General features: G+C 50.3%; 1 protein-coding gene across 2 annotated transcripts in view; it reads left to right on the top strand.

Annotated features, from left to right (window-relative positions):
• DSCAML1 (DS cell adhesion molecule like 1) overlaps nucleotides 1-26,305 on the top strand; it is a 353,599-nt gene that overhangs the window by 5,304 nt on the left and 321,990 nt on the right. The window contains exon 2 of one of the 2 annotated variants that reach the window (XM_043534224.1): nucleotides 14,683-14,841. In XM_043534224.1, coding sequence (XP_043390159.1) covers nucleotides 14,781-14,841 — 61 coding nt within the window. In that variant the 5' untranslated portion in view covers nucleotides 14,683-14,780. Of the gene's footprint in view, nucleotides 1-14,682; nucleotides 14,842-19,997; nucleotides 20,204-26,305 lie in introns of those variants that run through there. The other variant, XM_037882497.2, reaches the window with a different exon arrangement.

Here is a 26,305-nt window from a genome sequence, read left to right as displayed (position 1 = left end):
AGCTCATCCCTACGTGAACCTATGGCTGGTTCATTTTCTTATCCCACTCCAGCCCATCTGGAAGGCTCCCCAGCAACACAGCTAGGCATGGGATAAGGGCCTGGACAAACACAGATGTGCTGTTACTGCCACCTCGTGTCCAACTCTGTTTGCATGTATAGGTTCTGGCTGTAGCATTATTATTATGCAAGTTGAGTTGCATGTTAAAACTCTTTCTCTCTCAGGAGCACTGTCAAGTTCATGTTCCAGTGTTTCACAGCAATATGGTATAAATATTACAGAACTCAAGATCACTAGAAATATTGTTATGCTTTCTGTTTTAAATCCCCTTGAAAGCTGGCTTTTGTTTAGATTCAGACATTTCCTCTGGAAGGTTTGAAACTCAAACATTGGGACATGTTGCTAAAACAGAAGAGCCCAACAATGAAAGCTGACTGTCAGCAAAAGTGAAACTGACTTGGTTAATTTTTGCAATAGATTCAGCTCAGATAGTGAGACTAAAAAAGGGTTCACGGTGAAAAGAAAATGTAGATGTTTAAAATCTTTTCAGGTTTATAATTTAAGGGGCTTATTAATAAACATAGACACAGAAGCTTTAAGAGAGACTCTGTACAAATGCCCATTGCACCAACAGCAATCAGCATTCCTGGAGGATGGGAATAAAGTGCCTCACTGTAATTTCACTGAGGGCCTGGCAGACATGACTGTGCTGTAACTCACTATCACGGAGTAGCTTTAAAGAACTGATATGCTGTAATATTTTCAATGGCCTTTTAGTCATTGATTTATATTTTTGGCAGTGTTACAACTTATACAAACAAGGATGTGCTACTGTGCAGTGCATCGGCTAGTACAGTTTGTAAGGTCCTGTTAGGTCCTGTTAGTGGTGCCTGTCGCCCATTTATATTTTAAATCTCTCCCCATCTGAGTGTTTTAGTTATTTCAGTGGCTAGGTATTTGCTTCATCGCTTCAGATTACCAGAGTATAAACTAGTGGTCAATGAGTTGCAGCAGGGAATTCTTCCCCACACAGTAACAGGAGCTCCTGTTTTCCCATCCATCTCCTCCTCCACCCCCACCCCCCCACACCTTGCTTTTCCACTGACATCCCACAGGTTGGGTACAAGAGGACTGCTGCTTTCTGAAGTACCCCTGTGCTTGGCCCTGCAGCAGGATTGCAGCTATTCCTCTTTCCCCACTCTAAACAGGATTGCAGGCTGTGGGTCCTATTCAGCAGCCCACCAGATCGCTGTCCTTTCTGAAATCCTCTCCATTCATGCTGCCTCCCTTAAATGTTCATGCTCTAGCTGGAGAAAAGCAGGGGTGAGCGGGGGGGAGAGTCATTTTCTGTAAGGCCTCGAGGGAGGTGCACAGTGTTAATTCTGACTACACAAACGCAGCCTGTCACTCTCCTGTTTGCAAAAACCCAAATTCATTTCTCCAGTGCAGAGACTTGAGAGAGTCTGAAAGAAGTGATAGGGTGAAGCTGAAGTACCATTTTTCTCTGGTCTAAGCAACACCAGCTTTGTATTAAAAGTCTAGCCTTTCATACAATCCCAGAAGTGTCGGACTGGAAGGGACCATGAGATCTCATCTAGCTCAGTATTATCTAGACCAGCCCTGACAGGTTTGTCTAACCTGCTCTGAAAAACCTCCCATGACAGATTCCACAACCTCCCTGGGTAGTTTGTTCCCATGCGCCACCACCCTGACAAGAAGTTTTTCCTAGTGTCCAACCTAAACAGCCCTTGCTGCTATTTAAGCTCATTTCCTCTTGTCCTATCCTCCGAGATGAACAAGAGCGAACTTTCTCTCTGCTCTGTGTAACAACCTTTTCAGGGATGGTTTGACATGGGCTTTAACCCCTTGGGCGATGTCTTCTTAAGACAGGAACATAGGAGAGGTTTCAGCTGTAACACATCCCACTCCTCAGGCAGGTGCTGTTTTTCCACATGGATTTTTGGCATGTGCCGTCCACCCAATGGCCTTGTTAAATCATAGCATCACAGGAGAACTGAGTCCATGATCTGCTAATTAAGAGATCTCAACAAGGTTGTGACATGCCACCTTGGGAGCACCTGAGTAAATAATTAAGCATATTGGCTAATACGATCTATACAGAATAGACAGGGCTAGTGGGATCACTGCCATCCAGTGTGCCAATTCTCCAGCAGCCCGTCACTGCCATGCTAAGCTGAGGCCTTGTCTATTGGCCATGGCTGGGGAACATGCCATCGGACAGAGGTGAAGGCCCATGAGACGCATCCAAGGGTGTTTGGCATGTGGTGATAGAGCCCCCTTAAATCTTGCTCATTTTAAAATCCCCTGGAATGTGACTCTTAAGTCAGACTGGCTCAGTCACTCATGGGGGGGGGGGTGCTGTAGGGTGCTGAGAGCTCCAGTCCGGCTCAAACCACTCCAGCAAAGGGGGAGAAGCCAGTGCACTCCAGATACGCAGGAGAAGAAATGTTATCATTTCCTGTCAAGGTTCCTTCCCCACTCTGAACTCTAGGGTACGGATGTGGGGACCTGCATGAAAACCCCTAAGCTTATTTTTACTAGCTTAGGTTAAAACTTCCCCAAGGTACAAACTATTTTACCTTTTGCCCTTGGACTTTATTGCTGCCACCACCAAGCATCTAACAAATATATAACAGGGAAAGAGCCCGCTTGGAAACGTCTTTCCCCCAAAAATCCTCCCCAAACCCTACACCCCCTTTCCAGGGGAAGGCTTGATAAAAATCCTCATCAATTTGCATAGGTGAACACCAACCCAAACCCTTGGATCTTAAGAACTATGAAAAAGCAATCAGGTTCTTAAAAGAAGAATTTTAATTGAAGAAAAAGTAAAAGAATCACCTCTGTAAAATCAGGATGGTAAATACTTTACAGGGTAATCAGATTCAAAACAGAATCCCTCGAGGCAAAACCTTAAGTTACAAAAAGACACAAACAGGAATATACATTCCATTCAGCACAGCTTATTTTATCAGCCATTTAAACAAAACAGAATCTAACGCATATCTAGCTAGATTACTTACTAAGTTCTAAGACTCCATTCCTGTTCTGTCCCCAACAAAAGCATCACACAGACAGAGTGAACCTTTGTTTCTCTCCCTCCTCCAGCTTTGAAAGTATCTTGTCTCCTCATTGGTCATTGTGGTCAGATGCCAGCAAGGTTATCCTAGCTTCTTAACCCTTTACAGGTGATAGGGTTTTTCCTGTGGCCAGGAGGGATTTAAAGGTGTTTACCCTTCCCTTTATATTTATGACATGTCCCCTGACCGCATCCTGAGCTCAGGGCGGTGAGATTCCTCCTGAGACTGCCAGGCCTGGAGGCCAAGCAAAGGAGGATTTGGCTGGAGAAGGGCCTGAGCTAGAAAATGTACAGTAGGGTGAGGGTGGAGATTTCAGATGAGCTAAATTTGGGGCCTGAACTAACACCCTGGCTCCTAGAGAGCAGGTGCAGGAGGTAATATCTGTTGGGGATGGGGGCGGGGGGAGAGACAAGCTTTGGGGGAGAGATGAGCTTTCCAGCCTGAGAACTCTCCCTTAGGTCTGCAAAAGGTACTCGGAGTGTCACAGCTAAATACAGGGTGACACTGAATGTTTAGCGGAAGTAAACATCTTTGAAGGGACCATTCAAGGTGAAGTGGCCCATTAATCCCAGACCCTGATAGTGCATCCCTGTGTGGGGATAATGCTAGCCCAGGGCCCTTTTCCAGGCAGCAGATTGTTTTGGTCCCTTGTTCATGTCTCATTTCACTGACCACTTGCGTGTGGGACCCAAGGGAAAGAGCAGGGGTGTGAGATGAACCCTGGGCCATGGCATGGCTGCAAACCCACCCGGATGCCAGGGCTGTCTCACTGGGGGGCCCAGCTATTTCAGCACATGCAGGTACCTCCCATGCCATTCTGCTCATGGTGTGCATGGGGGGCGGGTGAAGGGGAGAGGAGACGGGTGCTGGGATGACAGAATGCCAGGGAGAGGGTTATGGGGCGGGGATTACAGTGCAGTTACTCCAGTCAGACCTTGGGTCAAATGCTCAATTTTTCCCATAATCTTCCCACCATCCCTAAGCCCCCTGTGTGTTCCTGAAGGGCCAGCACAGCAGCCTCCATGGCCCACACTAAGGCCATCTGCCTTGTTTCCATTGGCACCTTGTCAGCTCCTCATCCCTCACGCATGTTAGTGGGGAGGGTCACACAGATGGGAACAGCCCATTCCCCGAGTCCCCCGTGGCTGGAAGTGAACAGATTAACAGGCACAAAAAGCCATGTCTGGATTTCCTAAGCAGGAGATCTCTGTCTGGGCACCAGATGGCATTAATAGCATTATTCTGCACTTTGTGCAAATGGCCCAGCAGCCTCTGAGCCAACCCCATGGAAAAGGGGGCACAGGAGCACTTAGGGGGCCTCTTCTGGGGTCAGGGCAGGGGGCAGACCCAGCTGCCAGCACCTGAAGGCTGTGAGCTGGAATCTACTGCTGAGCAGTTGGCTGGGGGCAGAGGTTAAACTCCAAGGCAGGCTATTATTAGAGTTAAACTGGGAGAAGCCTAACTAAGCCCTTCAAGACGGGGCCACGGGAATCCTGCCCTAAGCTGCAAAGTCCAAGGTGAGGGGCAAGGGAATGCAGGCCTCCCGGGGCAGGAGCACGCCGGCTGCCAGCACCTTCTGCTCTGTCCTGGCACCCAAGGCAGTGCTGCTGCTTCTTCTTTTTTTTTTTTTTTTTCCCCCCCCGTCCCCCCATGGAGGGGGTTCCCTGCCCACCAAGGAGAACCCATCTGCCCCAACTCCCGCCTGTGACAGAGTGTCTGAGCAACAAGCTGCTAAGATTAGAACAACCCCTCGTGTCACCTTCCGGCTCAGGAGCGAGAGAGGGCTTTACAGGCCATAATCAAGCCAGCCTCCCAGTGAGCAAGGAGCAGCCCATCTAGCTCCAGCTGGGGACAGGGAGGTGAAGGTGCTTGGTCAAGGTCACCCGGCAAGTCAGGACTAGAACCCAAGTGGTGCCCTGTTGGGAGAGCCCTGTAGAACTGAATAGGGACTAACCCCACTCCCCGGGACCTATAGACATTGCTCTAAACCCTACAGAACTGGCCAGAGAATGGGCGTGATTGAGGGGGGCTTGTTGGGGTTAGAACTCTAGGGCTGGGCTTTCCTTCTCCAGATTGTTAACAAGATCCTAGCCCGCGACAGGCCTTCTCCACACAAGCAGCCTCCCAGCTGCCTGCTCGAGCGCTGCCCAGGCTGGGGTAAGCGATCACAACACAACCATGGTGCGAGCAGCAGCCCCATGCTGAGCGCTCCTGGAGCATCCCCAGCACGGCAGATCTCAAGGCCCCTGCATGCTGCCTTGGCTTTGACACTGGCACATAAATGCTTCTGTGCAGCATAATGAAGCTGCTGCCCTAATTATCCATAAATAAATAAATGATCATGGCTGCTGTCAGAGGTGCTGACAAGGATAACTCCATGGTTTCCAGCACCAGGAGCCTACAACGTTTATTTATTCATGCTCCTTGGGGAGCGTAGCCAAGAACTCCCCACTCCCTGGCATGACAGCAGCTCCCACAGGCTCCGCTTGTTCCTCTCTGGTGCATGCAGCTCCAGAGCTTGTACCGGAGCTCAAATCTGACTGCCGATCTCCGGGACAGCAGTTCTGAAGCCACAGACCAGAGGTCAGTTCTGGGCCATGCTCCGTCCCCTTCATGCTGCTTCAGCAGGCCAAAGGGAGTGAGAACGGAGCCCATCTCCCTAGCTGGGCTGGCCCCCAGCAGGTGTAGAGTAGGTATAGCTGGCACCTTTGGCAACCATCCTGCAGGCCCTGACCTAGGGAGCAAGGTGGGGAAAGCGTGTGGCCAGAGTGCACAGAGCCTAGAGCAACCTGAGGGTTGCTCTAACTTCCTTTGTGGCAGAGGGACTGTGCTCAGGGGACCAGCTCACAGTACAGATGGAGTCAGGCCTGCACTTTCGGCTGCTGTATCATTTTACTGTTAACTTCTCATCAATCACACAATTATCAGGGAAATGTCTTGAGTGAACCCACCTACTTGGATGGGAGCCACAGCTCATGGGCCAATGCCAGAGGGTTTTCTAATGCCCTCTGGCCAGCACGGTGCATGGGGAAACCTCCCCCAGGGAAACAAGGGGAGCACTAGGAATAGCAAGGGGAAAAGGCACAGATGTCTGCAGGGATCCTGCAGGAACATGAGAGAGAGAGAGATGACAGAGGGGGAGAGAGAGGGCTGAGGGCAGGGTCGGGGGAATGAGAGAAAGGGAGATAAGAGAGACCGAGGAAAGGAGGATTTAGATTTAGAGGGGGAATATGAGAAAAAGGAAGTGAAAGAAACTAAGGGACAGAGTGAGAGGGAGAAAGGAAAGATGTGTGAGGTAGAGGTGTAAGATCCTGTAAAATGGCGGGAGAGATCCTTGCCAGGCACTCTCCTCCCCACTCCTGCTCTCGGGCCCTCCCTTGCTATCAGTTCCCTGGAGGCCCTTCTGCTGCATCCAGGATCCTGCTGCCCCTTAGCTGAGGCAAGTGGGGATATAATCCTGAATAAACAGCCAAACCTTTGAGATGTGGAAGCCCCTAAAGCCCCTTGGTTAGCACTGGGCCAATGACACACAGGTCAATTTTCAGTTGTATTTTAACCTTGGGGGGGAGAGGAAACTTCTTGTTTTCAATACCAAGCAGTCCCTTGGGATTTCTCTCGCACTCCCCTGAGCCATTAATCTTCTCAATCTAAATCTTCCCTGTGACATAAAGGAGATTGGGTAAATAATACCCCTTGGACAACTGGAGTATCTTTCTCCTCCGGGAGGATCTTAAAGGCACCTCTCCCCTTTTTGTGGAATCTAATGCAGCTCCTGCTGCCATTGCTTGGCTTTGTCTGCCTCTGACTGACCTGGGGACAGAGCCATGGGGCATGGGACAAATTATTTTCCAGGGGAGATCAGAGTGAATAAAGGCTTGGGTTTAACTTGGGTTCAGTTGTGATTTTTATAAAACTCCTAGGTACTTTTCTATAGGAACTCTTGACATTGGAAACAGAAGTGCAAGAAATACCCAGGGTTATCCTCATTCTGCAGATGGAAAGCAAGGAAATCAAATACTAGGCAGAGTCTCAGGATGCAAAAATTACTGAGCCAAATCCTTGAGCCCACAATGTACTAAAACTCTCATTGAGTTTTGCCTGACAGGATTTATTGAAAATTGAGACAAGACTTCAGGATTTGGCTTCTTGCCTTTAGAAATGACCTTTCTTGTGTTACTAACACCACCTTAGCAAATCAGAACTCAAAGAAATAATAGCTAGACTTTTGCTTCTAATCACTTTCTTTTTCTGGGTGTCCTGTACTAGCTCCAAGAGAGACAGAAAAAAATAATAAATTAAAATGATTTAATTGAAACTTTAAAAAAATTATGAACTTCTCTCTATACCTACTATGTTTTGTAATATATCAGGGTAAACACATAGGGTTTGTAAAATATTTAATATAGGTGTAAAAACCACTCCCCCTCCGTACAGAGCTGTAGTACATATGTATGCACATATCTATGTATTTTACAAACCCTAAATTTTGGGCATAAACTAATATATAACATGGTCTTGCCCTGAAGAGGCACAGTAGACCTATTCAAAAATGACCAAAATCCCAAGCAGCCCTATGATCACAGGAGTTAGCTTTTCACTTCTGGAGGGCTCTGAGCAGAAGAAATTCTAGGTCATGACAACAGCACAAAGCACCTCCCTGCTTGGCATGCCGGTTGGTCGCTGTTTGAGGGGGACGGCTCAGACTGGAAGAGGACAGTGCGTTCTGGGCTGCATGAAGATCTGTAGACCTTCACAGGCACCAATGGAGAGGCTGGAGGAGAATGGACAGAGCTGCAGTGAGGGACGCTTTCCAGCCCTGCCTGCGCTGTGCCTGGCTCTAGGCCATGCTATCCCTCATCCTTTGCTTTCATAAAGGCCTAAGCTTCCCTTGACCAGTCAAATCCCCAGGGTAACTCCACTTACTCTATCCCAGTGACTCCACAGGGGCTGCACTTGGCCCAGGAGTTTCACAGAGAAACGTCAACACAAAATGTCTTCTGATTAGTTAAAACAGCAGAGCAATAAACGGTGATGAATGCAGCCCATGAGAAACACTTGACAATGCAGAGGAGCTGAGGCCAGGCTGGTGAGGAGCCAGGCGCATGCTTCGTTCTCCCTTTGTCTGGCTCCCTGAATGCCCCCACATCAATCAGTAACAAGGGGGCTGCCATTAAAGCAGCACAGCAAGGTAATAAATTGTCCCATTGCCCAAAGCAAATAACCTTTCAGTTCTTAGTTCCACATTACACATGCCCCACAGCAGTTATTACACAATAACTGATTGCACCTAAGATGGATGCCTTCCCCTACTGCAGCCAAGGGGTTCCCATGAGCAGCAAAGAATGCTGAAGGCCCGGGGACGTGCCTCGGAGAGAAGGATGGAGTGTGAACAGTGTGTATTCTGCACCTGGGGGACCTGGATCTCCGGTCTTAGCTATGTAGCCTGAGCAGTGGATGTGTCCCTTGGGGACTGGAAGCCCCTTCACAAATGAAGGATCCTCATGCCACCATTTGCATTTGCTCTAGCCTTGCTCCTGGAATTTGGCCCTGGTGGAACAGCAGAGTAACTCACCAACCCTCTCTCCCTACTGCATTCAGCCTACGGCTGGCTGCACCTCCATGCACTCCAGCCATTGTCAGAATGAGTCTTCTGCCTGTGGCCAGCAACTGCAGTTGGGACCAGATTTTTCCAAAGAGCTTGGGGGGGCGGGGGAGGGTTTCAAACATACCTAAGTGATTCAGGAGCACAGATCTTGTTGAAAGTCCCTGGGAGTTGTGTTCCTAAATCATAGGCATGTTAGAAAATCCCACCCTTAGCCCTCATTTAGGCACCTTAATAGGTGGCCTGCTTTTAGAAGGTATTCAGCATGCTGGGGTGCATGGTGGGGGCTGAGTTCTGGGACAGTCGGCTCCACATCTCTGTCTCGTTGACTTGCCATCACAGTTCAAATCTCAGAAGAAGCCCTACAAATTCTTCCCCCTTGTCTGTGTGTCTTCATGCTCTTCCTCTCGGCTGTTGTGTACTTGCTGTCGTTGTACAGCTTTTGGGATGGGAGGCTACGTAAAGCACAGTTGTATTGTACATGCACGTGCGGCAGTGGCCGAACCCCTCGCGGAGCCGAGCTGGATGTTGTAGATGTTCTTTGCATGCTGCAAAGTGGAAAGTCCCTGGCACAGACCTGCTTAAAAAGCCATATATATGGCTAAGTGCAGAACTGGGTCCTGGACACCTGCCTGTTACTGGAACAAGATACCCACCCAGGAGCAGCCTGTGTATCACCGTAAAGGAAATTGGCACCCCAAATGCAGAGCCCATTGCTACGAGCTCTTTAGGGATGATTTGGGGACATCCACAGACCAGTGTGTTCTCTTTCAGGCATTGCTGAATCACGAGTGATGGAAGCTCTGAGATCTCCCAGGCCTTTGTTTGTTGCATGACAGGGTTGTGTATAGAGAGAGCAGGTGGGTGAGGGAATATTTTTTATCTTTTATATACAAGATACAGCCTCACTCCGCTTGTCTCTCTAATCTCCTGGGGCCGACATGGCTACAGCTAAACTGCACAGGAGTACTGTGCATAGTTTGGTCCAGGCTCTTCTCTTCTCTTCGCTGCGGTGCTCAACAAACACTAGGGGGAGGCATGAAACAAGCTTATTTCCTGGAAAGATTTCCTTGGGTCTGTGACGGAGGAGCCACACGGAGCATTCTGAGCCGAGGGGATGAATGGTCCCAGCCTGAGAGCACCTGTCCTTTCCTCAGCGCCAGAGCCCAGGGCTTGGCCCCTCACTGAGCTGCCTGTGCTCACCACACAATGCACCAATGTATCAAGTTTATTTAAAGAGCACGTTTCCTTGAACTCCAGATATTCTAGTCCATTTGCACAGCGAGCTGAATTTCCAGGTCTGGTCTCCAATTTTACCCTGAAGGGACACCAAGCACTTGACAAGCTATAGGGGTGGCTCATTTTACCCCCTACTGAAAACCAGCCATTTCTGGGGTGGAACATGGCAGGAGGTGCTCATTTAGGATCCAGTTCTACAGCCCACCAGGGGTAGATGGACTGCTGCACCCACACTGAGCCCCGCTGAAGTCTGTGTATCTTTGGCACTTACCTGGCCCCCATCTGAGTGTCTCACAAACTTTAACGGATTTACCTTCACAGGGCAGTGCTATTATCCCCCTTTTACAGATAGGAAGCTGGGGTAGAGAGAGACTAAGGCCCAGATCTCCACAGCCCCGTAGGAGCCTAGCTCCCGATGATTACAGATTAGCCCGCTCATAGGAGTTTTCTCCCCAGCACACTTCACTAAGAGCTGGCCTTTAAATCTGGCAGAGGCCGGCAGGTAGCTGCAGCCCTCTAATGGCCATTTAGTTACAAGCTGCTGCAGGCTGTATGTGTCTCCTCCCCTGCTGTCAGGGCTCTGAGTCCCTCCTGCTGCTTTCTGTTTGTTGTGGCTGGGGCAAACTGGTGCATCCCGCACACCGTGCTGTGGCCTGGAAAGGACTCTCCTGAAGGGGAGAAGTCTCCTCACCCCGCTGTGCAGAGGGGGAAAGGGAGACAGAAGAGAAGGTGCTGTCCCAAGGTCCCACAGCAGGTCAGTGGTTGGGCTGGGTTTAGGCTCACAGCCCCGGTCTCTCAATGTTGCATCATCTCCTAATGCCCCCAGCTTATCTCCACATGCCCTGCAGAAAACAACCTGGGCTCTGCATGTCTAGGAGGGTGCCATCTGGGCACCCACAAAGCAAGGCGTGGATCAGCACACAGGCTTGCTGCACCGCAGGCTGGGCTGGGGAGTGCTATCTAATAATGGAAACCGTAGGGGGACTTGAGCTCAGTGTGGCGTTTGGTGCCCTGGAGGGGTTGGGGAAATTGGGCAATGGGAATACAGTTGCGCCTTTTGGACCACTCAGAGTTGAGTAAAAGTTCCGTACTCTGGCAAGTTACACAGCCTGCCGAGACTTTCCATTTTATGGTGTATTGGGAGCAGTCACTTTCAATTTCAGGAATTTTTCCTGGTCCTGCTTTCAGGTGAGGGGATTCTGGGGAAGTGTGTTAGCTGGGCCTAGCTGCGAGCCATTTGCAGCCAACAGTAAGGTGTAGGTGGATTGAGTCCCTGCTTTAGGGAGCATCCTGCTTTGTCTCTCTCTGTTTTGGGGTTCTCGTGTGCTATTGTTCTGAATTCTAAGCAATCAAGTAGTATTATGTCCCACCCTTCCACCAAGAGTATTCTGTGTTTTCATCTAACTTGTTTGCTGTGAAACAGAACAAGTTTAAGTCCATGCGCACTGCCCCTCTCTGCTCTGGTTTGGATTCAAACTCGCCTGACCCTTAACAATGGAGCAGTCCGGGGTGAAGCTTCCTGCCCTAGTAAGCTTGTTCCACTGTCAGCTAAGTGGAGCCTTTTTAAATCCCAATAGATGGTTCCAAGGCGCTGTCTAGTGGGTACAGCAGGGGCTGGGCTCTAGTCCCAGCTCTGACACTGACTTGCTGCCTAGCCTGTGGGAAGTTCCTTATCTCTCTGCTACCTCCCCAGGGTGTGGTGAGGCTAATGTTGATAATGACAGTGAAGTGCTTTGAGAGTGTCTGCGAGCAAGGAGGGGAACGTATTCCCCTTATCGTAATTAACAGTGCCTCTTTGAGGGTTTATTGTCCAGGGATGTGTCAGACTGTTATTGGCCTTGGAACAAAGGCTGGTGAGGGTAAATGTGAGGGCTGCCTCTGGATTGCTGGGCTGCTCTCTTTGGCCACTGGGAAAGCTGCTCGCTTGGCACCAGGGCATAGGTGCAGTTTGACTTCTATATTTGGGGAGGCAGCTCTGGTCAGGCCAAAAGGGCCACGTGTGGGGGAGGAGGGGAACAACAAATTCAGGGCCTGCCTGAGGCTTGCAGTTTTGGCGGGCAACATCCTCCCATTCCGCCCTCCCCCAAACTACGCCCATGTGCCAGGGTGCTTCTGGCCCAAGCGACGAACTGGGGCTGGCAGACCTTTTCCAGAGACCGCCCTGATGGGCGCAGATGCAGTTTGCTCTCCTTGCACTGGAACATATTTCCAAGGGAGGCTGATGCTGGGGGAAAAGGGAAATGGAGAGACTCTGCTTATCCGCAGAACAGCTACAGCATGGGCAACAGCCAGGCAAGCTGTCCCACTAGCCTGCCTCAAGCTCGCCGTGAGCAACTTTAGTTACCACGGGCCATTCTGTCATTGGCTTTGGCACCGGGCTGCTAGCAGCCCCTGGGGCAGAGGCCGTGGCTGTGATTGGTGACTGGAGTGAGACCCCTGCAAACAGACCACCCAGCGTCCATCAGACTGCAACAACTTTCAGCCACTCACTGCTGACTGTCAGGCTCAGTGCCTGAGCCTTTCATCAGGCCAGTCTGAGCCCCTGAGTCCTCGGCTGGGCCCTAGTCTGAAAATTACACCCCTGGGTTCGAAATAGCATACATTGTGCTCAAGTGAGTGGTGTAGAATGTTGTTTGTACTGGCTGCACGATCCAGAGGGAAATCATTTGCAGTGAGAAAATGGAGAGTGTCTCAGGGCTCTGAGGGATAGAAATACATTTGGGTCCAAAAGGAACAATGAAGAGATGAGTTTTTGCAGTAATTCCTCCCCCCAGTGTCATCAGGGAGATACGAACCAGAGACCTTCAGAACAGCAACACAGACCTCCGCCACTAAAAGAAAACTCCATTCGCTACTGTCAGTGGTAGGCTGCTACCTGCTAGTGGACCAGTCACTAGAGGAAGGCTGTGATGCACACTTTTCCCGTGTTGCACTTTTACTGTCTCACGGAGCCTCATATGTGCTACCAAAAGTGCGGATTAGACCTGAACAAATCATATATTGGATGACTTTCACCTTTGTCAGCTCACAGCTGTATAAAACCCCGGGGTGTCATTCTAGGTCCCTGATGGGGTGATACCAGCTGTCCGGTTTGAACGCTTGCAGAAAGGAATTTTAAAAACGCTTCCCATGAGTATCCCAATGGGCAAGCTCCGAGAATATCTAGGCTAGTAAAACCCATTTGCACCAATGTGTGTGGGGTGTGAACTCCGGCAGAGCACCCAGGCGCTGGCTTGGCAGGAGCCAGCTCCAAGATGTAGCGAGCAGAAGCCAGAGGGCCCGTAGCGTAGCGTGTGTCTGAGTGCAGGGAGGGTGGAAGCTGAACAGCCTCCTCTGAACGATCAATGGGAGGAATAATGGGGCGTCAATGAAAGGTACTAGCCAGCTGAAAGACTGGACCAGAGCTGTCGAGAGCACAGGCTTGTGCCTGTCACCCAACTTGCCCAGCTGCCAGCTGTTTCTCTGCCCTCTCTCTGGCTGCTTTCACACTGGCCAGCAGAGGTAGTTTTGCCCTGCGGGGAGGGATGCTGTTTAATACCTTTCTAGCCCTGCTGCCTGGGTGGGAGTGACCAGGGAACTTATCAGCGATGCTGAACAGCAAGGGAAGCTAAAAATGAAACATGGAGCAGTGTTTGCTCCCCCGCGTCATGCGCTGCGAATGGATATCTCCAAGGCCCCGACCACACTGCCAACATGCCTCCCTCCCGACAGCGCTGTCTCCTGCGCCTCCCAGCCCACGCGCCCCGGTCTCGTTGGGTGCTTGGAGTGGGAGTGCCACAGCTGCACCTGGGGCCGGTGTTCCTACACAGAAGAGGAAGCTATTGTTGCAGTTTGGATGGCCAGCAGATTCCCGCTATCAGCCTTCCCTTGGCTGCCCTCTTTGTAACAGCTGCCAGCCGGGAATGAGGGCAGGCAGCCAGCATGCCTCCGGGGTAGGAGGCTCCCACTCTTGCCTCAGTGAGGGGTTTGGGGGAGGAAATGGGCTGGTTCACCAGAGGGATGGGGGAGCAGGCTGGAGGTTGGATAACGCCTGGTTTGCAGAGGGTAAAATCCTGGCCCCATGGAAACCAATGGCAAAACTCCCATTGACCCCCACAGAGCCTGGATCAGGGTTGTTAAACCCATTTTGCCAGTAGGGAGGCTGAGGTGCAGAGAGGGGAAGAGACGTGCCCAGCAAGCCAATGGCAGAGCAGTGAATAGAACCCAGGTGTCCTGCCCCTTGACCACTAGGTAACGCTGTCTCCCTGAGACAGAATCCCTCCCCGCTGGGCTTCAGCCTAGCTACTGAACAACCTGTCCAGAGGGTCCGATGTTCCACAATGTGCTTCTTCCACTTGGCTGGATTGGGATGGCAGAGAGAGGCTGTCCTTGCGGCATTGCCGGCTGGGAGCAGAAGCAGAAGGACGATTAATCTTGCATGTGACTTCCAGCCTACTTCTGCAGGCCCAGGCTAGGACGAGAACCCACCGTTTGGGTGCTTCTCTGGGCCCAGGGTCTAGGGACCGCTTCAGCTCGATCAGCTGGTTCAGGTCCCGACCACTCTTCCATTGTGGTCAGTGCTGTAGCAGGGCCCCAGCCTGGTGCCGGGAGGTGGCATCGGTCAGGTGAGATGTGACACTGAGGCCCTGACCCCTTGTCCTTTGCATCCCTCTTTAAAGCTCACCTCTGCCATGATGCCTGCAAAGCACTGACCAAAGGCTGCTTGTTATGCTGATCGCAGGCATCTCGCTGTTGTTATTGTAGCACGTAGGAGCCCGAGCCAAAGCTATGTACACACACAGAACAGAAGGACAGTCCCTGCCCTAAGGAGCTTACAATCTGAGTAGAAGACGAGACAATGGATGGATACAGGCAGACCAATGGATGAATACGAGGAAACAATGAGACAATATTACCAGCACGGTAAGCAGTTGTCTCAGCACCTTAGCCATTGTCTTTGTTCTTCCCCCGTCTGTCCGTTGTACCCATCTGGCACTTCTCGTCACATACTTAGCTTGGGTCCTGCCACATGGAACTTACAGCTTTTTATTTTCAGTGCGTGCAGTGCCTAGCACATTGGGCCCTTGATCTCATTTGTGGCCTCTATGTGTTACTGTAATTCATATAATTAATAATAGTTTGTGCTTGTTACGGATCTCAGGGAGTTCTCTGCTGCAGTAAAGATATTTACCCTGGTACCCTGGCCAGTCTCCAATTCAGGGAATCACATTCTGCCTCCCTAAATTAGTTACTTATTTTATTGATATTTTAAGGCTCCTGAGGCTATAGCAAGCTCTACCCTGCAGTTTCAATTGGATAGGTTATTTTTCATTTGCTGACCTAAACTATTGTGGCATATTAATGGTGCAATATTAAACTGCTGCTGCATTCTATTCCAGAAGTGGCTGCATTTCAGTGGTAGGTGAAGTGAACCTCCATATATCACTTAAATTTACCTCATGTGAGTGTTGAGTGTTATTTTGTTAAGGGGCCATATTTGGTTCTCAGTTACACTGTCGTAAGGCAGGAGTGAGCCCACTGGCTTCAAGATTTATGCAAGTGAGAGTAGAATAAAGCCCAATGTCTGTAAAGTGCTTTGAGATCCTTGGAAGAAAAGCACAAGTGCGTAGATAGCGAGAGGTGCAAAATGTTGTTCTTCCCAATTCAAGCTGCCTGTGTGACTGAGTGTATTCGCAAGGGGGGGAGCCGTTTCAGAATGGGGCTTGCCACCCAGGGGTGTGGATTCCCCAGAAGTGCCCTGCTAGTATTCAGACTCACTGGCCCCCTGCACTATCTGGCTCACCTTCCCCAGCTGTTGGTGAGTTCCTGACTGGGGAAGGAGGTGACAGGAGCATCAGGTGGGTGAGCTTGTTGTCCTGGGGATGGCCGGGAATATCAATTTCTTCACTGAGTAGCCAACGTGCCGAGGTTGGCTCTGAAGCCAGCAATTGACGTGCTCCTGCACTCCCAAGGGAATGACTGGAGTGGAGCCTGCAGCACGCTCTGTGCCCTGGCAGCCACAGCAGGGTCTCCGCCTTGGCCTCTACGGCAGGACAGGTGGGCTGCAAAACCTGGGGCAGCGAGGAACTCTGGGAAAGTGTGGACTCCGCACAGGGGTAATGGATGCCAGTGTGAATGAGCAAAGAGCTTCCTGTGTGTGTGTGTGTGTGTGTGTGTGTATAAAATAGACACACACCCGTACAATACACATCACTGTTACAGAAATTCCATCAATGTGCCATAGAAGCTATGAGAGATGAACGGTAGGTCAACACTAGAACCGCTGCCGCGTCACAGCGCTGCTGTAGCCCTGTAGTGTAGACACTCACTACAGGGACAGAAGGGGCTCTTCCGTTGCTGTAGAAAATCCCCCTCTCCAAAAGGCAGTAGCTAGGTCCACAGAAGAATTCTTCTGTCAGCCTAGCGGTGTGCGTACTGGGGCTTAGGTCGGCTTCATTACGTCACCCAGGTGTGACTTTTGTCAGCCCTGAGCGATGTACTTACACTGACCTAACTTTGTAGAGTAGACCAGCCCCGAGAGAGCTTTCTTCAAGGAGCACAGTCACTAGCTTAGGGGCTGAAAGGAAAACAATGACACACAGTGAGGGAGTGAAGGAAAAGGAAAGGAATGGGTGGGATCATAGACTCATACAATCGTAGGACTGGGAGGGACCTCGAGAGGTCATCTAGTCCAGTCCCCTGCACTCGTGGCACAACTAAGTATTATTTAGACCATCCCTGACAGGTGTTTGTCTAACCTGCTCTGAAAAACCTCCAAGGATGGAGATTCCACAACCTCCCTAGGCAATTTATTCCAGGGCTTAACCATCCTGACAGTTAGGAAGTTTTTCCAAATGTCCAGCCTAAACCTCCCTTGCTGCAATTTAAACCCATTGCTTCTTGTCCTATCCTCCGAGGTTAAGAAGAACAATTCTTCTCCCTCCTCCTTGTAACAACCTTTTATGTACTTGAAAACTGTTACCATGTCCCCTCTCAGTCTTCTCTTCTCTAGACTAAACAAACCCAATTTTTTTCAAACTTCCCCTAGGTCATGTTTTCTAGACTGTTAATCATTTCTGTTGCTCTTCTCCGGACTTTCACCAATTTGTCCACATCTTTCCTCATATGTGGCACCCAAAACTGGACACAATACTCCAGTTGAGGCCTAATCAGCGTGGAGTAGAACAGAAGAATTACTTCCCCTGTCTTGCTTACAATGCTCCTGCTAATACATCCCAGAATGATGTTCACTGTTTTTTTTTTTTTTTTTTTTTTTTTTTTGCAACAGGGTTACACTGTTGACTCATGTTTAGCTTGTGATCCACTACGACCCCCAGATCCCTTTCCTCCATGCTCCTTCCTAGGCAGTCATTTCCCATTTTGTATGTGTGCAGCTGATTGTTCCTTCCTAAGTGGAGTACTTTGCGTTTGTCTTTGTTGAATTTCATCCCATTTACTTCGGACCATTTCTCAAGTTTGCCCAGACTGATGAAGGACTGTTTGCCCATCCCATCCTCCAGCTGCTAGAGAAACCAGGACTCCTGGGTCCTATTCCGGGTACTACCACTGGCTTGCTGTGTGACCGCGGGCAGGTGCTACTCTGTGCCTGAAAGTCCTTTTCTATACAATGAGGGCAGTCTTTACCAGTCTGCCTCCCCGGAAGGGGGTCGGGGGCACACTGCACTCACAGAGCCCCTCTTATGGCCAGAGCTCACAATACTTTGAAAAGATGGGCGAGGATTATTTCAAGTCTGTAACAGGCTGGTCTGCCCCTTTAAGGGCCAGGAGGCCTGTGGCTAGCCAGCCGACTTCAAGCAGACCCACCTGTTCCATAATTAGCTGCCTCCCAGGAAAAGGAGGCAGGGCTAATTGGGGTCAAGTGACAGTTTGAAACACCTGGGCATCATCAAAGGGCTGAGAATTCAGTTTGGCAGCAGCAGGCCCCCAGGGAGCAAGGTGGGTTCCAGTGGAAGGGTTCTAGGAGAACAGGAGGGGAGCTGGGCCGAGGCTTACAGGTGGGCCTGGGAGGCCAGCCTGCAGAGCGGGCTGAAGAAATGTTTTGTTTGGACTCTTATCACTTGGAAGAGGGTTGAAATCAGAGTGACCTAGCTGGAGGGCTGAGCCCCCAGGAGAGGAAACAAATGCTGGAAAATGGAGGCAGAGAGCACCTCCAGTACCATGCTTGGCTAGAAGGGCAGCTCACGTCTGCAGTGTGCTTTGAGATCTGCAGACAAGAGGCTCAGTGAAGGTGCAAACAGCTGTTCTCCCAGACTCCATGAGTGCTGGGGGGGACAGACCCTTCGGGAAGATAGATGCTACCAAACTGGATGCTCCAAAATGGGGAGGAAAAGGAGAGTGCAGGCTGTGTCAATGGCAGGTGAAAAGGGAGATGGACAATGCCCAAAGATAGCAGCTCCCAGGCGATACAGGACCAGGAATCCTGGAGTTCTGGTGTTGCTGACTTATTGGGTGGTCTTATGTCATGTCACCTCATAGTGTCTCTGTCTTCCCCAGCTGTTCGGTGAGCACAATGTTTACCTGCCTCCTTGGAGCACTGTGTGGGGTTATCTTGCTCGGGGCTTTCCAGCATGTACAAAGAGCTCTAGAAACGTTAAGAATTAGTAGGAACTAGAGCTGGTCAAAAAATGCCAAATCACTTTCATGAGAATCTAGGTGTTTTTGTTCTTTTGTTGTTTTTTTTTAAATTTCTCATGAAAAATTCCCGGTCTTCAGTGAAAACCCTAAAATTTTTCTTTGAAAACCCAAACCTGAAAACTTTTGTAATTTTTTTGTCAAACTGAAAAACTTCAACCATTTCCCCATGAAAGCTGTTGGGTTTTTTTTGAGTGAAAAAACATTTTTCTGTTTTTAGGGAGGAAAAAAAAAATCCAACTAGCTCTTGCCTTCTCAGTTCAACAGTGCTCCTAGTCCAACAGGAGTGGTGGAATCTCCTTCCTTAGAAGTTTTTAAGGTCAGGTTTGACAAAGCCCTGGCTGGGATGATTTAGTTGGGGACTGGTCCTGCTTTGAGCAGGGGGTTGGTCTAGATGACCTCCTGAGGTCCCTTCCAACCCTGATATTCTATGAACAGTGCTGTAAATAGGCCAGTTGCCCAGTAGGGTTGAACTTGGCCATCTGTTGGCTGGAATAGAATCTGTTTGTCCTAGGCCCTGTACTGGTATCAAGTTGAAGAAGAGTTTACTTGAAGTGCAAACAGTAGGGGCGGTGCCTTTTTGTACTAGGGGAGTTGAGTTTGCCCCCCCCCCCCCCGCTGTGCAGCAGTGACAGCTGTAGGCAAAGCTTGTTACAGCCTACATGGGAGACAAGGTGAACAGAATGGAAGAATGGACTACAAACAGGCAACTCTATTGATATGAATGCAGCTTCCAGGGATGAATAAACAGAAGTGTGTGTGTGTACATATATATATATATATATATATACACACACACACTTCAGAGAGAGAGCTAGAACTGTTTGTTCTGAATCACTCTACTTAAGTGCAAAACCAACTTACTTTTGTGGGCCACAACCACCATCCCCCAACAATCTGTATCTTGCCTCTCACTGTGCCTATATGTATGGCCCTGATTCTGTAGCCTTCTGTGCATGTTTAACTTTATAGGTGCGGGCAGTCCCAGGCAAGGCGGGGGCCATCTTAGGAGCTACCTCTCCAAAGGTGCAGGTGCATTTTGGAGAGCTCCCAGGGCTTGGGTGGGGAAGGATGAAGGTGTGTGCACGGTCTGTTTGTCCAGTTACCAAACCCTGTACGTGTGCAAGCAGGTGTCGCCGCCTGCGCTGGTGAAAGGCTGGTCTGCACAATTAGAGCCAGGGAGATGAGTGTCTTTTCCTTTATTAAAAGAGCTCTATTGTGTGTATGCAAATGACAAGCTTTTATACATGATCACGTCCCCTGGTGCAGAGAGATTGAATCTGGAAAATGTCCCCCCACTGTTCAGATAAAATAGATAATCTCTCCCCACACTGTACCAATTGGCAACTGCAAAGGGCCAGGCTGCTCCCCCCAACGCATGCCGAGTGTGGGCGGGGAGCGCACAGGCAGCCCTGCCCACCCTCCGGATGACACTAGCTGGGGAGAAGGGGGAAGGAGGAGCTGCTGGGAGCTCAGCTGTGAGCATCTGAACCTGGATAGTCCTGGGAAAGGCAGGATCGCGGCACGTTGGGGGCACGGCACGGCAAGGAATTGCACTGCATCCCAGAGAAAATAGGTGCTCTTTATGGCATGTGGCTGGTAACTTTTTTCCTGCTGTACTCTTTGCAGAAAGGTATGTCCCGTCCTGGGGCGGGGGCTGCGGGGGGGGGGGGGGGTGACTCTTTGGCCAGCGGGCTCTGGTCCTGCGCCTCTGCGATCCTTGTTAAAAAGTGACGGGACCCGCGGTGCGCTGCGCCCCAAGGGGATGAGGGGACGGGCTGGCCCGGGCCGGGCAGAGGCGTGGACCAGTCGGGCTGCAGCCCAAGCCCGTCCCCGCCTGCGCCGAGCGGTGCCCAAGGCCGGCAGGGGTCCGGGCAGCAGCCCCCCAGCCGCTTGCTCTGCTGCCCCTCGGGCTCAGGAGCCGCCCCCCGCCCGGCCCGGCCCGGCCCGGCCCGCCTGTCAGCCGGGGGGTGAGCGGGGCAGGTGCCGGGCTGATGCCGGGGCGCAGGGGGGGCAGCTCCTCTGCGGGCTCGGAGTTTCGGGCTCTCACGAAGCGGCTCTGGAAGTCCCAGTCCCCCCCCGAGGATGCGGAGCTGTCTCTGAGCTGCCCTGGGCTGCCGCCCGCTGCTTTTCGAGTCCCTGGTATTGGGGGGGGGGGGGGGGAGCTGCCAGGAGGAACCGCTGTTGGGGTTGGTCCTGCTTTGAGCAGGGGGTTGGACTAGACCCCCCCGAGGTCCCTTCCAACCCTGATCTTCTATGATGGGGGGGGGGAGAAGGGGATTTGTGCAGCTTTCTCCCCCCCCCCCCCCCCCACTTCCCGGGAGAGGGGCAGCTCCCAGCCCTGCTGCAACGACCTGGATTATTAATTCAACAATTAATGGTTGTGAGGGTGTAATCGCAAAGAGCAGGACGTTGGGAGGGGGGCAGGACACGCCTCGCCAGCTGAAGTACCCACGGGGCTGGCTGGTTCTGCACGCCCGGGGCCCCTCTGGGCTCAGGTTGCCATGGGGCTAATCGAGGTCCAGGTGACGGGCAAGCCCAGACCTGCAGCCCCGGCTGCAATGCACCTGATTGCGGGGCGGGGGCACCCCCCGCTTTTCCGGGCTAGGAACGGGTCCGTGGGGCTGGAGCAGGCAGGGCTCAGCCCAGCCCAGCCTGCCCGGAAAGGATGCTGAGCCCAGGGCTGCGGGGGGTGTGTGGGGCGGGGGGAAGGTAGCTGGTAGCGCTGCATTTGTAAGGACGCCCCTGCTGATCGCGGGGAAGGGTCTCAATTGAGGGGGGTCGTTGCTTCGCTAAAATAAAAAAAATCCCCTCGAGACGTCTCCCCGTTGTCGGGTGGAGGAGGGGTGTTTGAAGCCCGCAGCTGGGGTGCACATTGCTGGCTGCACCCCCGGGCATGGGGCCCCTGCCCGCTCCCTTCCGCCTCTTTGCACCCCCGCCCTGCACCCTCCTCCCCCGGGAGAAGGCAGTGGGTGGCGGCCCTGGGCCCCGGGGTGGGGGCGCCGCCTCCGGCTGGAACCAGCTGCGGAGCGCGCCGCTGGGCCCCGTTAGCCTGGACCGGGGTTTCGATCCGGAGTGGAGGAGGCGCCGCTCCTTCTGCCTGAGGGACAGAGTAAGACCCAGGAGCCCCGGCTCGCGGAGTTCGCTTGTGGAGGCTTTTTAAGGGGGGCAGCGGACCCTGGCCGCGGGAGCGCCGACCTGATAATTAGTGACCTTAACTCTCTGCAGCCCCCGAGATCCCTGCCGAGGCGGGGGAGCCCTGACAAAGACCCATTCCCCGCACAGCTCTCCAGCCCCACAGAAGCGCCTTAATTCCATGGATATTAAAATGTTTTCTCTACCTACCCAGCGCCTCTTTGTGCGGGCAAGACTGCAAAGGCTGAAGCTCGTAGCAGTACTTTTTGAAAGCTCAGTTCCGCTGTCCTCACTTCTCGGAGACGGTGAAGGGCAATATTCTAGTCCCTCAAAACAAACGCGATCCGGGGATGCTTTAAAATCGCCTCCTCTCCTCTCGGAAGGCTACATTCAGTGTATCCCTCGGACTGGGGCAAAAAATTACTGCCAAGGAGCCACCACACTGGATTAATTGTAAATGGGGAATTGTTAGCGTCATCCCAATGGGTATGCCAGGCGCTCTAACCTGAGGTCCCCAACGATAGATGCAGTCTGAGAGGAAAGACATCCGCATGCAACATTGGTAGCTAAATTACAGTCCATTTGTAATAATATTTGATTGGGGTTAGCTAAAAAAGTGACCCTATTCTGATTCTGCAGGGATTTTTGTAGTTCATTACCTTTTTATTATCTGGTCCACGAATGTAATAACAGAAACGTCCATGTTATGGGAAAGGAGCGACTTTCAGTTTACAAAACATTTTCTTTAATAATCGCTTTCATCATCTGAAAACAGCAAGAGGCAATCTTAGGAAAAAGGTAGTGAAGGAAACAAATTGGTAGTGGGCTGCATCCTAAAATATGATTATTGTATATTAAATACCCTTTTATTTTAATGTTAATATAATTAAAATATTTGCGGAGGTTTAATGGTGCATTCTGAGTGGTTGTGACAGTCAATTATTTAATCAATTATTAAATATGAAATAGTCTTATTACAGCTGGAATAAATCTGTGTTTGGGAGCTTTAGACAAAATTGCTATTGTTAGACATGCTTTTAGGAGCTGCTGTACTGAACATGGAAGCGTTTGCTTTGCATATATTTGCATGTTTCCTGTGTAAAAAGGAAAAACCAAAACAAATAACCATCCAAGGAACTAAAATGATCTTTCTCCCCCAACATCAAAAATAATAAATCCAACACAGCTCATTTTCAGCCCCAGCCTCCCAGAAAAGAGTCTCTGCTACCGAGCTCTCTCTTCTGAGAAGAGCAAATTAAAACCCTCCATTAGCACTATACCTTATGGCCTCATTATTTTTTTTCTCTTTTCAGTTCAAGAGAGATTTTATTTTGAAGAGTCTCTGTGCTGAAAGTGTTAAAGTGGAACAATTCCAGAGAGAGGACAGTAATACAGTGGAAGTTTCATTATAATAGGATAAAAAATTGAATTGCTTAATGCATGATAAACCTTTCAGCTACTTAATATTTCTAGGTATCAAAGCACAGCCATTTAATACATTTCTGCTGTAGAACAAGAGCTCAATTAGAAACAAAAAGCAAATAAACATTTGATCCCAGTAAAGTTTAGAAATCCCTCAATAGACTGTAGCTGCTTATTTTTTTTTTTAGCTTATAAAATAAAATAGGCGGTTAGCAAGCGAGGAGTTTAGCGAAAGCAGGCTTGGTGGTTGATTACACAAATTAAAGAGCAGCCATAACAAGGGGAGGGAGGGCGATGTAAATAGGAAGCAGTATGATCAGGAGGAGCATACGAGTCAAAATCTTGATAAACTGGGGGAATAATCTCGCTGTATGATTTTGCTGGAGTTCTCTGCCTGCTGATTTGTGATGCTGGCATTTTGTGTATGCTGTGTTCAAATATGAGAAGCAGTGAAATATGTTGCTTGCATTTTTTAATCTCTCCCCCTCTGCCCCCCAGTGTGGTACGGTGCTCATTTATCTTGGAAATGAAACGTGGAATCCATGAAATCCACAGAGGAAGAGCTTGCAGTACTGAAGTCCTGGCAGTGCCCAGTGTTGTTATTTTACGACACCAGGGCCATGATGGCAACTTGTTAAGAGACCAGCCTCTACGCCTTGCTCATGTGTAAAGCTCTATGTGCCTTAAATGAAGAATTAACACATGCAACCCTAATATTTTCTGGTACTTGTGTTCTTCAGAAGGGAATAACAATCACTGCTTGTCAGTTTGCCCGTGCTCAGAGCCTTTGTCCTCACCCAGCTTGCATAGGTTGGCAGTGGGTTGTGAATTTAGGAATCCACTGGCCATGCTTTGAGCACCCACAAGACACCATATGTGTCCAATGTGGTGCTCTCCTTTCTGCCCATGTGGCACTGAGGTGCACCTGCCTCATTTGAACCAGCTGCTGAGCTCAGTGTGAGAATCAAATTGGAGGTGTCTTTGTGGAAAGAATTCTCCTGACATGGAAGCGTGTGAGTTTTGAGCTGTATGTTGGATAATGTGAATTCAGCAGACTCCGGAATAGGCAGGCTGTTACATGCAACTTCCTAGGAGAGAATGAAGCACAAATGTATTTGGTTATTTCAGGAGACTTGGAAGTACTCTGCTGGTGCATTTACAGGGTGGCTAGTTAAGGCCCAAAATTTTATGTACCTTGAAATCAAAATTCTAAGTAGCTATTTTTTTAAAAAAGAATCTTTCCCCAGCTTCTTAAATTAAAAATAGCCCCCCAGTGCCCCCTATAGCATTGCAAACACCCCTTGCTGACTAACCTGTATCAAATATCTAGAAACCCAGTTTCTTGGCCTTTGCTAATCTGCTGACCAGACCAGGAATGACATTTTGAAAGGCCTGTGGGAACCAAAGATAGCTAACATTCAGCCTAGCTAACTGGGGAAAAGGACACAATTGAGTGGATTTCAGTACTCCCCTCTGCTTGTTCAGTCTATTGATTCACTTTTTGGTTTATTTCTTACACCTTGTGGGGCGTGTGAGGGAAATTGACCTCTGCTTGTAGAAGCGTGCAGGCAGGCTTAGGGCTAATGAAAGTCATGGCCTGCTGGCTCAGGACAGAGCTTAGCAGCTGATGTGCACGCTCCTCAGATGTACCATAGTCCGGACCTTAGTCCAGTCCTGAGCCTCCCTTGATTGGACAGTTAACATGGTCCTGAAATGTGCGTTGGCTCAGTGATGTTACCAAATGTCCAGTGGAGACTCCAGTGAAACTTGCCAGAGTTGCTGCATATGTGACATAAGCAGAGCTTGAAATCAGGTCTCCACAGATGAAAGGCTGGTGCATGCACCCCCTGCTCTGGCTCAGCAAATTCCGTTTGTCTAGTTCTGCTTGTTCCCCGCATAATATCCCAGTGTGGAGGGAGGAGGTGGAGGATTGCATTTCAAGCTCCTCTTTTGGTTAGGTTTGCCTTGCAGAGGTCGGGCACCAGGTAATATGCATGTCATTGTTGTGTTTTCTGTGCAGGGATTTAGGGTGTGCTTGTTTGATCAGCACTTGGTGTACGTGCTCTGTCTGGTTTGGGTGTGTGCAAATGGCACCTGCAGCAAAGGCTGCAGAGAGTGGGACTTTTCAGCTCTCTGGAAGATGGGAGTTGAGTCTGCTCTGCCTTCGTGCTGATTTGGGCTGTGAGCCCAGCATCAGATCTCACCTCTAGGTGCAACTGGGACTAGGATTTGGGGTTCAGTGGGTGGTGCTCTGCCCTCTTAACAGGCGCACAGGGCCTCAGTGTGACGGTGGACGTTGTGATGCTGCAGGGTCCTGACCTCTTGTGGTTAATGTTTCCATACTATCCTGCGAAAGGGTAGGATGGCAACTCTAGGTGCATTTGGAGTCATTGCACGTTACCCACTAAATTCCTCTTGCATTGTGACCTGGACTCCATATTCTTTCACTTTCTGTCCTAAACCCCTACTTAACGCTGCTGTGTACATCTCATCTTAGAGCTGGCTGCGCTGCAGTATGCAGAAGTGTGTGGCTTGTGTGAAGTGCCTTGGGAGGAAAGGTGTTGTGTAAATGGTTAGTGATCACCACCTCTCTGAGCTCTTGGGTCATGTATAGTGGGAAAAGCCAACGCCTTGGGCCTGAATCATAGAATATCAGGGTTGGAAGGGACCTCAGGAGGTCATCTAGTCCAACCCCCTGCTCAAAGCAGGACAATCCCCAACTAAATCATCCCAGCCAGGGCTTTGTCAAGCCTGACCTTAAAAATATCTAAGGAAGGAGATTCCACCACCTCCCTAGGTAACGCATTCCAGTGCTTCACCATCCTCCTAGTGAAAAAGTTTTTCCTAATATCCAACCTAAACCTCCCCCACTGCAACTTGAGACCATTACTCCTTGTTCTGTCATCAGCTACCACTGAGAACAGTCTAGATCCATCCTCTTTGGAGCCCCCTTTCAGGTAGTTGAAAGCAGCTATCAAATGCCCCCTCGTTCTTCTCTTCCGCAGACTAAACAATCCCAGTTCCCTCAGCCTCTCCTCATGAGTCATGCGTTCCAGTCCCCTAATCACTTTTGTTGCCCTCCGCTGGACTCTTTCCAATTTTTCCACATCCTTCTTGTAGTGTGGGGCCCAAAACTGGACACAGTACTCCAGATGAGGCTTCACCAATGTCGAATAGA

Source organism: Chelonia mydas, chromosome 22, assembly GCF_015237465.2.
Source record: "Chelonia mydas isolate rCheMyd1 chromosome 22, rCheMyd1.pri.v2, whole genome shotgun sequence".
Classification (NCBI taxonomy): Eukaryota; Metazoa; Chordata; order Testudines; family Cheloniidae; genus Chelonia; species Chelonia mydas.
The sequence above is the reverse complement of the archived record's forward strand: the minus strand, read 5'-3'. Positions and strand labels throughout refer to the sequence as shown.